This window comes from Cucumis sativus, chromosome 5 (assembly GCF_000004075.3).
Source record: "Cucumis sativus cultivar 9930 chromosome 5, Cucumber_9930_V3, whole genome shotgun sequence".
NCBI lineage: Eukaryota > Viridiplantae > Streptophyta > Magnoliopsida > Cucurbitales > Cucurbitaceae > Cucumis > Cucumis sativus.
In genome coordinates, this window is record NC_026659.2 from 25,616,156 (window position 1) to 25,628,438 (window position 12,283).

Consider the following 12,283-nt stretch of genomic DNA (forward strand, 5'->3'; position numbering starts at 1 on the left):
GTAAGAGAAGGGGCGGCTTAGGAGTTAGGACCAAACCCTTTTTCAGGCCAACTAGGGATGCTCGTGCTGTCACTCAATGGCCCAATTTCACGTGTATATAATCCTTACAAACCTAACTTTAGAAAAATAAAAAAATCATTTTCAATCAGTAGTGATTAAATCGCTCTAATTTTCTTTATCGTTGGAGATGTTATATGGGTTGATTAGGATTATTGCTTTTATTATATATATTTCTTTAGTATATATCATGTGTTTATTAAGTTTATAACAAATATAGCAATTAGGTAACACGATATAACATTGGCACTACACCACGATTACCTACCAACAAAAAATAAGTAAAAAAATGACAGCCATTGGATTGGGATGTCTTTAAGCTGAAAATAGATGGACGAATCAAATTTGAATTTTAGAACCATCAAATTGTCTTTATTTCTTTTCTACAGAAAAAGGTTAAAATGTCCATGGATATTATAATATTTTTTCAAGGCACGATTTTTTAAGAATTAACGATTAAATTATTTTTTTCTTAAACTAAGTTTGTTGTTAGTAATTTTGTATCGACAAATATTTTCATCCTACCTTCTCAAATTCATTAATTTCAATGACGACAGGTAGATGAGGGGGAAAAAACCAATATATTTCTCACCCCAAAAAAAGGAAGAGGAAAAACCGAACCGGACGGCCTCGCGGTCTTAGAGAAGAAAAAATATATATTTGAAATTTGAAAATACAATTGCGTAAATTTAATTTCGGTATATATTTTTTTTTCTGATTTATTATAAAACGACAAACCGAATCATTGCAAGACCAAAACGACACGTCGGCTCAGTCAAATCTCTCTTTTTCACCCTTTTTCCATGTTCCTAGGGACGCCCTAATTTCAAATATTACTTCAACAAAGAGGCGATATGCAAGCAATTCCCAGCCAAATGTTGCAGCGTAGTATCGGTTTGCTCAACGTTTTTAGCCATTTTCACTACGCCGAAACTGCTGACTTCCGCCACAGCATCGGTGCAAGAAACGTAGGAAGACAGCGCTCCGGAAAGCATCACTCGAAGACTCGCCAGGTCCTTACTCTGCAAATACTCCAAACTTTTCTGCAGGTTGTCAAGGGCGAGATCGTAGTTCTGGTTGCAAGCGCTAATAGCCTGCTCATTGCCGAGTACCACACTCGATGTTTTAGCGCGTTTTGTTTCGAACAAGAGATGACCAATGGCGGTTTTAATCGCGGCCGTGGGATCGGAAGCGCCTTTCACCACGGATCGGCAGAGAGGTATGTATTCGGAGTGTACGCAGATGTCGACTCCCTGAGCTTGGCCGGCGAATAAGACAACGACGGCGGCAGCAGCGGCGACGACAAGAAAGACCGGTGAGAAAGAAACCAATTGCTTTTTAGCCATATATGATAATTTAATCAATGTCTTTGATTTTTGTTAGGCTTCTTCCTCAAGGTCGGTCAAAATTAGGGCAAATGAAGAATGATGAACAGGTAAAAAGGATGGTTTTGTGAATTTGGCGGTGGGTTGGTTTTATATGACATTTCAATGGCATGGGCGTAACGGTATTCTGTAACTACCCAATAAGAACGGGTTGTATTTGTAAGGCTTCCCTTTATTCTAGAGTGAGTCTATTGAATTTGAATGTCTTTTTTAGGTTTTAATTATCGTATTGTTTTATAACTTTTTAAAAACTATTTTCCTTTTAGTTATCTCCATATATTTTCTAAATAATTTAGTTTATTCGTTTATTATTTATTCTTTTAAATAAAATAAATTCTTTTTTAGTACAAAGTTGGAACTAAGATATTTGAAAGGAAAAAAACTTATTTCTCCAATTATATACACGTGTCAATTGAGTAAAAAAAATATTGTTTTTAAATATAATAAAATAAACACTATTATTGTTGGATATATAAATATCTAGCATCTATTAAAAGACTCCAATTGTTTGCATTTTTAAAATTAACAAAATATTAAAATTATTTACAAAATTCAGTACAATAATTTAGTTTAGTTTTTTTTTACTAAACTATCTATAATAAATTTTTTTAGATATAAATAATATGATATAACAACCATAACATTGGTTTTCATGCAATGGTTTTTCAAAAGATATTTTGGTGAAGCATCTTTATTTTTATTTTTTGCTAGAGGTTAGCCTTTGTTTTCTATTTGTTTTACGGCTCAAATGATGAGCATGGCTTCAACTTAGTTCACATGTCTTAGACTTTTAAAATTCAAAGTTCTTAATTTAATTTCTAGGTTTCATGATTCAAGTTTGGTTTTTAAATACCTACTTGCCGTTTTTACATAATTATTTTTCATTTTGAAAATTGCTATTAAAATTAAAATTAAAGTTTTGCATCATAATTATTTTAGTTTAGTTTTTTTCAAAGAAAAAATAGAAGAAGAAAAAACTATTTACCATTCAATATATATAAAAAAATTACCAAAAGACAAAATTCATAATACTTTTTTTCAATAAAAGACATGATCTTTCATCTATCTCAAAAAAAAAAATGGCAGGGGATTAAAATACACTCTAGCTCAAATCATTGATCATTCATTGATAAAAAAAAAATTAAGTGATATTTAATTAAATTATATTATCATTACCATCACCATCGACCTAAAACATTTTTGGCACCTATGTTGTCTCACACTTAGCCTTAGCTATGTGTCAAAGAGCATTCTTATAAATATAGGCTTACTTAACTACCACAAGATAAAAAAAAGTAAGTAATGTTCAAAGAAAAGAAGTGGCATTCCTTTCTACATGTTTAGCTAGAGAACAAAATTCGAACACCGATAAACATATAATTAAACATATAATGGTAAAAAGAAAAAGAAAAAACCATGTGTTTATCTAATCATGATTTGTTATACATGTTCTTAAAAATAAAAATCATCTAACCAAAAACGTCTAATATAATCCACACAAAACCCTCTTTCTAATATATTGTTAGAAGTAATTTTTCAACCTTTTTTTTTTTCTCTTTTACGATTATACTCTTTTAATTTCTTATATAGAAAACTTTTGTTTAAAAAGCAATTGCAGTTTGCAATGCCATAATGCTAATACGAAGAATGCACCCTTAACCATAATTAGATTGTAAATAACCTTCAAATTAATTAAGCATTGGGTTTCAATTTCTTTACCCCACTACTTATTTCCATAACTTATGGATATTTATATTTTTAGATTTTTATCAAGGACGTACTAAATTTAGGTTAAATGAATGAAAATAATATATGTATTGACCAATCCATATTTTTTAGTACATCATCAAACATGAAAATATAATTTGTGTACTTTTGATTTAGTTGTCGCCGTTTTAGATTATTTTAGTACTACAACATCGAAATAAATTTGAGACCAAAACGACACGTCGGTTTGGTCGAACCTCCCTGCCCGTTCCTCTTCGTATATATTAATTTTTACTTCAACAAAGTGGATAAGTGCAAGCAATTTGCGGCCAAATGTTGCAGCAGAAGGTCGTTGCTCAAGACTGTGGAAGCTTTCTTTTGGTCGCCACTCTCCACCACCGCATCGTCACATGTGGAGTAGAAAGTCAGTGCAGCGGAAAGGTTGATTTTCAGGCTTGGGATGTCTTTTTTCTGCATATACGCCAGACTGCTCTGCAGGTCGTCGACGGCATCATCGAAGTTCTGTTTGCACACGCCTAGAGACTTCAATGACCCAATCTTCAAGCTTGAATCTTTCGCGCGTTTCGTTTCGAAAATGAGGTGTTCGATGGTGATCTTCAAGGCTGATGTTGGATCGGATGCGCCTTTCACAGTGGACCGACAGAGTGCAGGGAAAGCAGCTTCGTCACAGAGGGCTGATCCTTGGGCTTGGCTGATGAAGACGGCGACGAGGAGAAAGACCATTGAGAAAGAAACCAAATGCTTTTCACCCATTGTTAATTTAATTAATTATCTTCGCTATGAATTGCTTTATTTGTTTTTGGGTTTCTTTCTCGAGGTGGCAAAAATGAGGAACGGGCAGGGGGTGGTTTTGTGAGCATGGGGAGTTTGGCTTTTTTATATTACTTCAATGGCAGTTGGATAACTGCCCCAATAAGAACGGGTGGTTCTATTTTGATGGAAGACAAGTTACGAGGCTTTCCTTGATTATAGAGTGACAATTGGTCAATAACATTTTATCTTTTCTTAGACCTAACAAAAAGGTTAATTTTAGTGTTGAATTTGTTTCACTTTTTTAGTTTGCCAAAAGCTCGGAAGGTGGGTGTTAGGTATCCAAAATTTTAGCCGAATTAAGCATGTTAGGGTTACTTTTCACGGTTGTCTAAGTTTCAAGTTGATCGATAACAATTATTGACTCAAATTTATCATTAACATATTGAAATTTTGAAAACCACACTTATTGTGCATCACTCATATTGCACATTGCCCAAGCAAGATTGCAAAGGTAAAAAAATAGACTTTATGAATGCACCATCACCAACCGGCACAACAAGAGTAAGCAATTTTATACGTGTTTAAATCTAGTTAAATACTTCACATACTAACTTCGCCATTAGCCATCAAACTGTATTTTCGTATTGAAAATACGATCGTAGATTGACTCCTAACAAAATTACAAGAATGGGTAGGAAGAGTGCCAAGCTCCTTTACAAATTTTCAAGTAAACATTTATATTGAAGTTTTGAGTATATCTTAAAACAAATTAAAAATATAACATAGTTTTGAGTTAACTTGTTCGTTTGTTTACCCTAATTAATATGTTTTCTTTTTCATTTTTGCATTTTTACAGTATATTTGAAATATACCCAAATTTCTTAAGATAGGTTAGAAGGTGTTTGAGAATATTATAACTCATATATGAAATATTACCAAGATTTATAATATAATAAAAATAAAACAAGACCATCACGTTAAGATATTTTTTAACCGATTTCTTTTATCAATTATTCCACAGTATATAAATCACATTGTATCATCAATTCTATTGATCTTTTAAAAAATATAAAAAATTGACTAAGTAGTTGTACTCCTACATTTAATTATTCTATAAAGGATAAGTATTTGGTCAAATATTCAGTTTTTTACAATTTCCTAAATTCTATTTATCTCGTATTACATAAGTTTCTTCTAAACTCCATCCTATTAGAATTGGGTAATTGTAATAGATGACCATTTGAAGAATAATAATTAAGGATATAACAACATTTTAAAAAAATTGCAAATATAGCAAAACTATCACCGATAGACTTTATGATTTATCGGTGATAAACCAATTTTTATAACATGATCTATAAGTGATAGTCTCTATCATTGATAGAATTTGACAAATTTTACTATATTTGCAATTTTTTAAAAGTATTACTATATAATTAATTATTTTAAATTTAATGGATAAATTTGCAACTATCCCGTGAAGAATGTGTGTAAGTTGTGGGTGAGAATTACTAGAGAACCCAATCGTGGGCCAGTCCAGGTCGAAATACCAAAGGCCCAGACTTGGCACAAGCCCATGCCCTGAAAACCTCAAACATTGTTTAGACCGGGCTTGGATCATCCCAACCAACTTAAGCCCATAGTTCAATGGAGCAAAAGATAGTTTGACTAATAATCATTTTCACCTTCCAACTTCCACTAACCTATACTTCACACATTATTTAATCAAATATTTGTATTATTTTTGTTTAATTTTGAAATATATATTTTTTATAACCAAACTTTACCTCAGTAATATTTATTCATTAATTTTCATAATTATATACAACAATTTATAACATAACATTACTCAAACAATATTCATCAGTTATTTTTAGACAAACAATAGTGTTTAGACTTCGAGTCATTACGTGGCAATTGGATCGCAAGTGGACAAGCAAAGTCTAACTAACGTGCAAGTGGTGACGAAGCAAAAACTCACAATTGACAGAATGTGATCCCTACTTTTTATTTCAATTATTTAATAAAAGTCTTATAAATTCTTAAGAAAAAAAATAGCCTTTCAATTCTCCAACCTTACACAAGAATCTTACTTTTTTTTTTTAACATATATAGTGTATAGATTATAAAAAATTATGTGTGGTCTAAGTGTGTAACCAAATAGATTGGTATATATTCATATATTATACAAATAAAATTATTTTAACATCAAAATATTAAATAATCTACCATAGCAAATCGTGACAAATATCACATCATTTTCTATATTACCTTTTTGATGGTGTATCGAGTAAATTTTAGAAAATGTTATTCATCATATTTTATAGATAACCATTGGACAGTAATTAAAGTTTACGTGAATATTTGTTTAATCTTCCCATTGAATTTAGATTAGAGATATTTTATTCATTTTCAAGGTATATACACAAACTTAATAATAAACGAAGAAATATTAAATTAGCTTAAATTAAGTATGATTGATAATTAATAATACGGTAACAATTACAAGTCACACTTTTAATAAAGTTATTATATTTTCAATTTAAGGAGTTACTATTTGTACTCTATATAACATTTTATATGTATTTATTTCAAACACCGACATGTTTTACTTCTCTTTTCATATAAATTGAACATTTGGTCTCTTAAGATAAATGTCACAATATTATTATCGTCGAACTAAACTCACTATGATTATAGATGAGAGAAATTAAATTATATACAAAACATTAAATTTCTTATCAGTAACTTTTATTTATAATTAATACACAAATGACAAATTTAAAACATAAACGTTCAAACCTTCAATTTCAATTTTCAAAAGAGTGAATACACGTAAACTAATTTATACACTCGAACATAGTTCAACCAACAATCAAAACCTACCCAAATTCAAACCCTATTCAAGTTTTGTATGAAATTTTGGCTAATAGACCATAAGAGAAAAGATGATATTTCCAATACCACCCACCAACCCAACTTTCTTTTATTTCCCTCAATTTCAAACTTAAAAGCAGAGGACAGATTCCCACATGATTTTTTAAATTATATGTGAGAAAATGTCTACTTGGGGGCATACGTGGGAGATCGTAATTGGTGAGAGAAAGATTTGACTTTGAGAAAATGGGGCCATCAACGAAGTTACATAAATGAATCTAAATGAGAATCAAAGAAATTGAAATTAAAAGAGTGGTGGAGAATATTCTAAAGATTCTCGGGAGTGGGCTCACCTTCATGGTTGAATATTCTCCGCCTTCGCCTTTATGACTTTTAATTAAACTCTATAGTTAATACGTTTGAATTTTATTTCTATTGCATAAATTATTTTAAAACATTAAGAATATTAATAATAATTTAACATATATTATTTTTCCTTAACTTTCCTTCTCTTTCACTCCTCACTAATCAATAAATAAACACAATTATGTGTACCAAGTCGCCAATTTGGTTTGCAACACCATAATTATTTTAAAATATTTGTAACTTCAATAATTAAATATTCTATTTTCTACAATTTATTTTTATGAAATTGTTTGGTTAGATTTTAAGTTTTAGTTTGACTTTTTAAAATATCGATAGAATTAATGCAAAAAATTAAGAAATTTAGAAGTGGAATGAGCATGTATAGACTTTATACTTATATATATATATATAAACGAATCTATTGAAGCATTTTATAATTCTTGATACAATTTGACTATTTTAACAATATCAATGAATTCGATTATTTCAGTATATTATCAATAAGTCATAGTGGATGATTAAAAACTAAAGAGAGATTGTAGTAAATAGACAAGTAACTATCAAAATTTTGAAAACTAATACTATCAAATAAATATCGACAAACTTAGTTTAGATTTAAGAGATTTGAACTCCCTCGGCTCTTAATTAATATAATAAATAATCTTTTTACATTTTATTTTGAATTATTTGTACTAAATTATTAAAAAAAAAAAAAACATTTGCCAAAACAGCACTTATCATAAAATCACTATTTTATATGAATATGTATTTTATTAGAAGAGCATTACGTATATTAATAAAATTTAATTTTGGAGAATGTATGTGAATATGTGTGTTGTCATTTATGCCCAATCCCATTGTCGTATATGAGAAGGATAGACTGGAGTTTTCACCCAAGAGGTCAGAATCTGTGAGAGTATATCCCTACTCTTGACTTTTGTGCCCATCCATTTGATCTGTCACATCACAATATTACAAGGATATATCAGTCTTTTCATGAAATAAGGGTTAGAATCCCCTTTGTCTCTTTAGTTGACTCGGTGTTTGTTGACTCCGTTACTCACTTTTTTCTTTATTTATTTGCCACAAATGTAGCCAAAACTCGAAATATTTATAATAAATTTATGACGGATAGTCATTTTTTTTTATATAAATTATATATATTATTGTGATTTATATCTTATTTGCGATTTATTTATTTTAGATCATTTCGTACAATTAAGGTCTGAGATCAAATAAAATAAATGTATAATTTTTTTATCTCAAGCCACTTCGATGTCACTAAGGCCCGAGATACAATAAATAAATGAAGAATTCTCCCATCATGGAGTATCTCGAAACATGGTATATTCAAGATTGTGTATCGCGAGCATGTGATTGAAGTAGTTTTGGTATTTTATATTTTGAATGTGTGATATATTTTTTTTACTGTTTTTAAAATTGTTCTAAATATTTTATCGATTTATTATACTTTTTAAAAAACCACATTAAATTAGGAGATTTATTTGGTGTCTAATACATTTTTTTATTCATTTAATTTCTTTTAAAAAAATATTTGATCATTGGGATAAATTTTAGTTTAAAACATGGTTTATAGTATTTTGATTAACCAAAATAAAACAAAATATCATAGAGTTTGAATTCGAATTCAAGAGTTTAAAACTCGTAAAGTCTAACCTAATTTTGCCTAGATTTTTTTTTTTAATTTTAAATGTTTTTGAAACTAGATAGTGATTCTCCACCAAATTTTAACACCAAATTTGTAATTTTAAGTATAAGTGTATAGTTTGCAATAACTAACATTTAATTGGTGAGGAAATAAAAAGAAGATATTAACGCTCTTCCTTGTACATTTTATGTCAAATTTGAGAGGTTGTCTCAAATTTACACTACACTTTTTAAGTAGTATTTTAATTTAAAAACAATATCATAATTATGTAACTTTAGAAATATATAGACCATGATCTTTTGTAGTTGTGTTTAACTAATCCCATAAATTTAATGAAGTCTATAAATTGACAAAAAAAAGAAGAAGAATAGAGTTTATAATTTTCCTTGGACAAAAATAATGTACATTGCATATAATTAGTATAATCTAAGTTTTGTAGGCTCAATTTTATATTTTGTAAAATGACACACTCGTTTTCATGCCAACTCTTAAATCTCAAAGAGAAAAGGACATAAAAGAAATTAAAAGATGAAAATCTTGATATGTAAAAATATGGTACTTGTATAATTTTCACTCTACCTATTTTTTTGACACATTTAATTCGTGTTTGGTCAACACGTTTTAAAAATAGTACTATTGACATTGATGTAAAATCCACTAATACTTATTGTATACTTATTGTGAAAGTAAATTATAGTTTTTTTTTTAAAGAATTACATGGGAAGAAATTAAAAATTGGAACCATAAAAGGTAAAGATAAAATTGAAAGAATGGGTAGAAGTCGTTTGGTCCTCCGTAACCTTTGAAGCTAAAAAAATGAGCCTTCACATTATTCCATCTTTGAACATGTTGAAGAAAAGAGATCACTCCAAGATTAACGCACGGTCCTTTGCTCGAAAAAGAATACTTTATTAAAATATCAAAAGATATCGAACGATTGACAACCTCCGAGTAGTTAGCTTCGACAACCATTGGGTGAAGATTAAAGGAATTCGTGCATGAGAGTGCTTCACAAGTTCAAAAATCTTGATCTTCTTACAGTTTTTAAAGAAAACAAATTGTAGTTATTGTCGTCCGAGATGCATCTAATTATTTTTTATAACTTATTTATTTTAAAAAGTAGTGTGTTAGAGTGGTCAAGAATGGATGACCTCATTGACAATCATATGCATGTATTCATCCATTTGTACACAATCGTCTTCTTCATGTCTCCAAGTTGTTGTTTGTTTTCGTTAAGAAACTAAAACCATTTTTTGTGAGTGAAACTCCGCGGATTTCATCATTGTTTTCATCTCCCAAAGTCCCCATTTTCAATCCCACAAAAAGCAATCCTTATTCCAAATTCAGAACACCTCCTCTGAAACCATGGAGGTCGACGGCGGAGCCATGGGGGGGGCACCTCACCAGAGGAAATTCTCTCTTCCGGTTGACTCCGAACACAAATCCACCAAATTCAACATATTCTCCGTCGCAGCTCCCCACATGCGAACATTTCATCTCTCTTGGATTTCATTCTGCGCTTGTTTCATTTCCAGTTTCGCCGCCGCTCCTCTGCTCCCGGTGATTCGTGACAACCTGAATTTAACCGATACCGACATTGGAAACGCCGGAATCGCCTCCGTCTCCGGCGCCGTATTCGCACGTATCATGATGGGCTCGGCTTGCGATTTAGTCGGACCACGTATCGCCTCTGCTTCACTCATCCTCATAACTTCACCGGCGGTTTATTTAACCTCTATAGTCTCATCTCCTGTCACGTTTTTCCTCGCCCGATTCTTCACCGGATTCTCCCTCGCTACATTCGTCTCAACCCAATTCTGGATGAGCTCCATGTTCTCCTCCAACGTCGTCGGCACCGCCAATGGCGTCGCCGGCGGCTGGGGGAACTTAGGCGGTGGCGCAACACAGTTAATCATGCCGTATGTTTTCGCCATAATCGAACACATTGGCGCAACGAAATTCACTGCGTGGAGAATCGCTTTCTTCATCCCAGCTTTATTCCAAACGCTTTCCGCCTTCGCGGTTCTCCTCCTGGGAGAGGACACGCCGGACGGGAACTTCGGGCGACTAAAGAAAACAGGGGAAAAGGCAAAAGACAAATTCTCAAAAGTCGTGTACAACGGGGTAACAAATTACAGAGGATGGATTCTGGCATTGACTTATGGGTATTGTTTTGGAGTGGAACTGACGATTGATAATGTAATAGCGAATTACTTTTACGATCGGTTTAATTTGAATCTGCATACGGCGGGAATAGTGGCGGCGAGTTTTGGTCTAGCGAATCTGTTTTCGAGGCCGTACGGTGGAGTGTTGTCTGATGTGGTGGCGAAGAGATTTGGGATGAGAGGGAGACTATGGGCTTTGTGGTTGGTTCAAACAATTGGCGGAATTTTGTGTGTTGTTCTTGGATTGGTTGATTCTTTGAGTTCTTCTATTGCTGTTATGCTTATCTTTTCTGTGTTTGTTCAAGCTGCTTGTGGACTTACTTTTGGTGTCGTTCCTTTCGTCTCCCGAAGGTACACTTTTTTCACTAACCCTTTCTTACTTATCGTTCCTTTGGTCTCTAACAAATACTATACATTAGTAGTGCACGTTTAGATTGTATTGAGCAAGAACGAATTCTATATTTGCAACCCACCCACTGATTTTCATATTAAACGATAGGTTGTTATTATTATTAGGAAATTTATTATCTTTATAAAAGGGAAAAAAAAAAAAAAAAAAAAAGAACCTTGTTATTCAACCAGATCTAAAAAGCCAAGAATAAAACAAAATTGGAAAAAGAAAAAACACACTCTATTTCAAAATTTCAAACCAATCTTAGTATTCACACATCCTAACTTTGTTGACTTAAGACATTGCTTCTATTAATATATACACTTTTTTTTCAAATTTAAGAAAGATACATGAGATTTCTTTAGAGGCAACAAATATATCAATGTACTGACGAATATTTCAACGTTTGGTGATAGGTCACTAGGAGTAATATCGGGGATGACAGGCGGGGGCGGGAACGTCGGGTCAGTGCTAACACAGCTAATATTCTTTAGAGGCAACAGATACACAAAAGAAAGAGGAATAACTCTAATGGGAGTGATGATAATAGCTTGCACTCTACCAATTGTATTGATTTATTTTCCTCAATGGGGAAGTATGCTTTTGGGGCCATCTTCCAAAATTGCTTCTGAGGAAGATTATTACTTATCTGAATGGAGCGATGAGGAGAAGAACAAAGGCTATCATATGGGAAGCCTTAAGTTTGCTGAGAATAGTAGAAATGAAAGAGGCAAAACCCTCAAAGGAACTGCTGATGCTGACGATGATTCCCCACCTCATGTTTAACTAACAAAACGAATTTCCTTTTCGGCCCTAAATCTATTGGGCTTAAGGCCCATCCCATTTGTAGTGTGTTTCTTTTGTTTCAGGTAAAGAGCGTGGAGGTGAAAAT

General features: G+C 31.9%; 3 protein-coding genes across 3 annotated transcripts; 1 reads left to right on the top strand and 2 right to left on the bottom strand.

Annotated features, from left to right (window-relative positions):
• Positions 1 to 741: 741 nt before the first annotated feature.
• LOC101212847 lies at positions 742 to 2,325 on the bottom strand. The gene has a single exon (XM_004135437.3). The coding sequence runs from the start codon at positions 1,401 to 1,403 to the stop codon at positions 891 to 893; it is 513 nt and encodes a 170-aa protein (XP_004135485.1). The 5' UTR covers positions 1,404 to 2,325; the 3' UTR covers positions 742 to 890.
• Positions 2,326 to 3,440: 1,115 nt separating this feature from the next.
• LOC101212612 (pectinesterase inhibitor 12) lies at positions 3,441 to 3,923 on the bottom strand. The gene has a single exon (XM_004135436.3). It carries the CDS (start codon positions 3,921 to 3,923, stop codon positions 3,441 to 3,443), a length of 483 nt encoding a protein of 160 aa, XP_004135484.1.
• A 6,298-nt stretch (positions 3,924 to 10,221) lies between these two features.
• On the top strand, positions 10,222 to 12,177 carry NRT2.3 (high affinity nitrate transporter 2.5). Its single transcript, NM_001308933.1, has 2 exons — positions 10,222 to 11,351; positions 11,808 to 12,177. Exons 1-2 carry the CDS (start codon positions 10,222 to 10,224, stop codon positions 12,175 to 12,177), a joined length of 1,500 nt encoding a protein of 499 aa, NP_001295862.1.
• Positions 12,178 to 12,283: the final 106 nt, after the last annotated feature.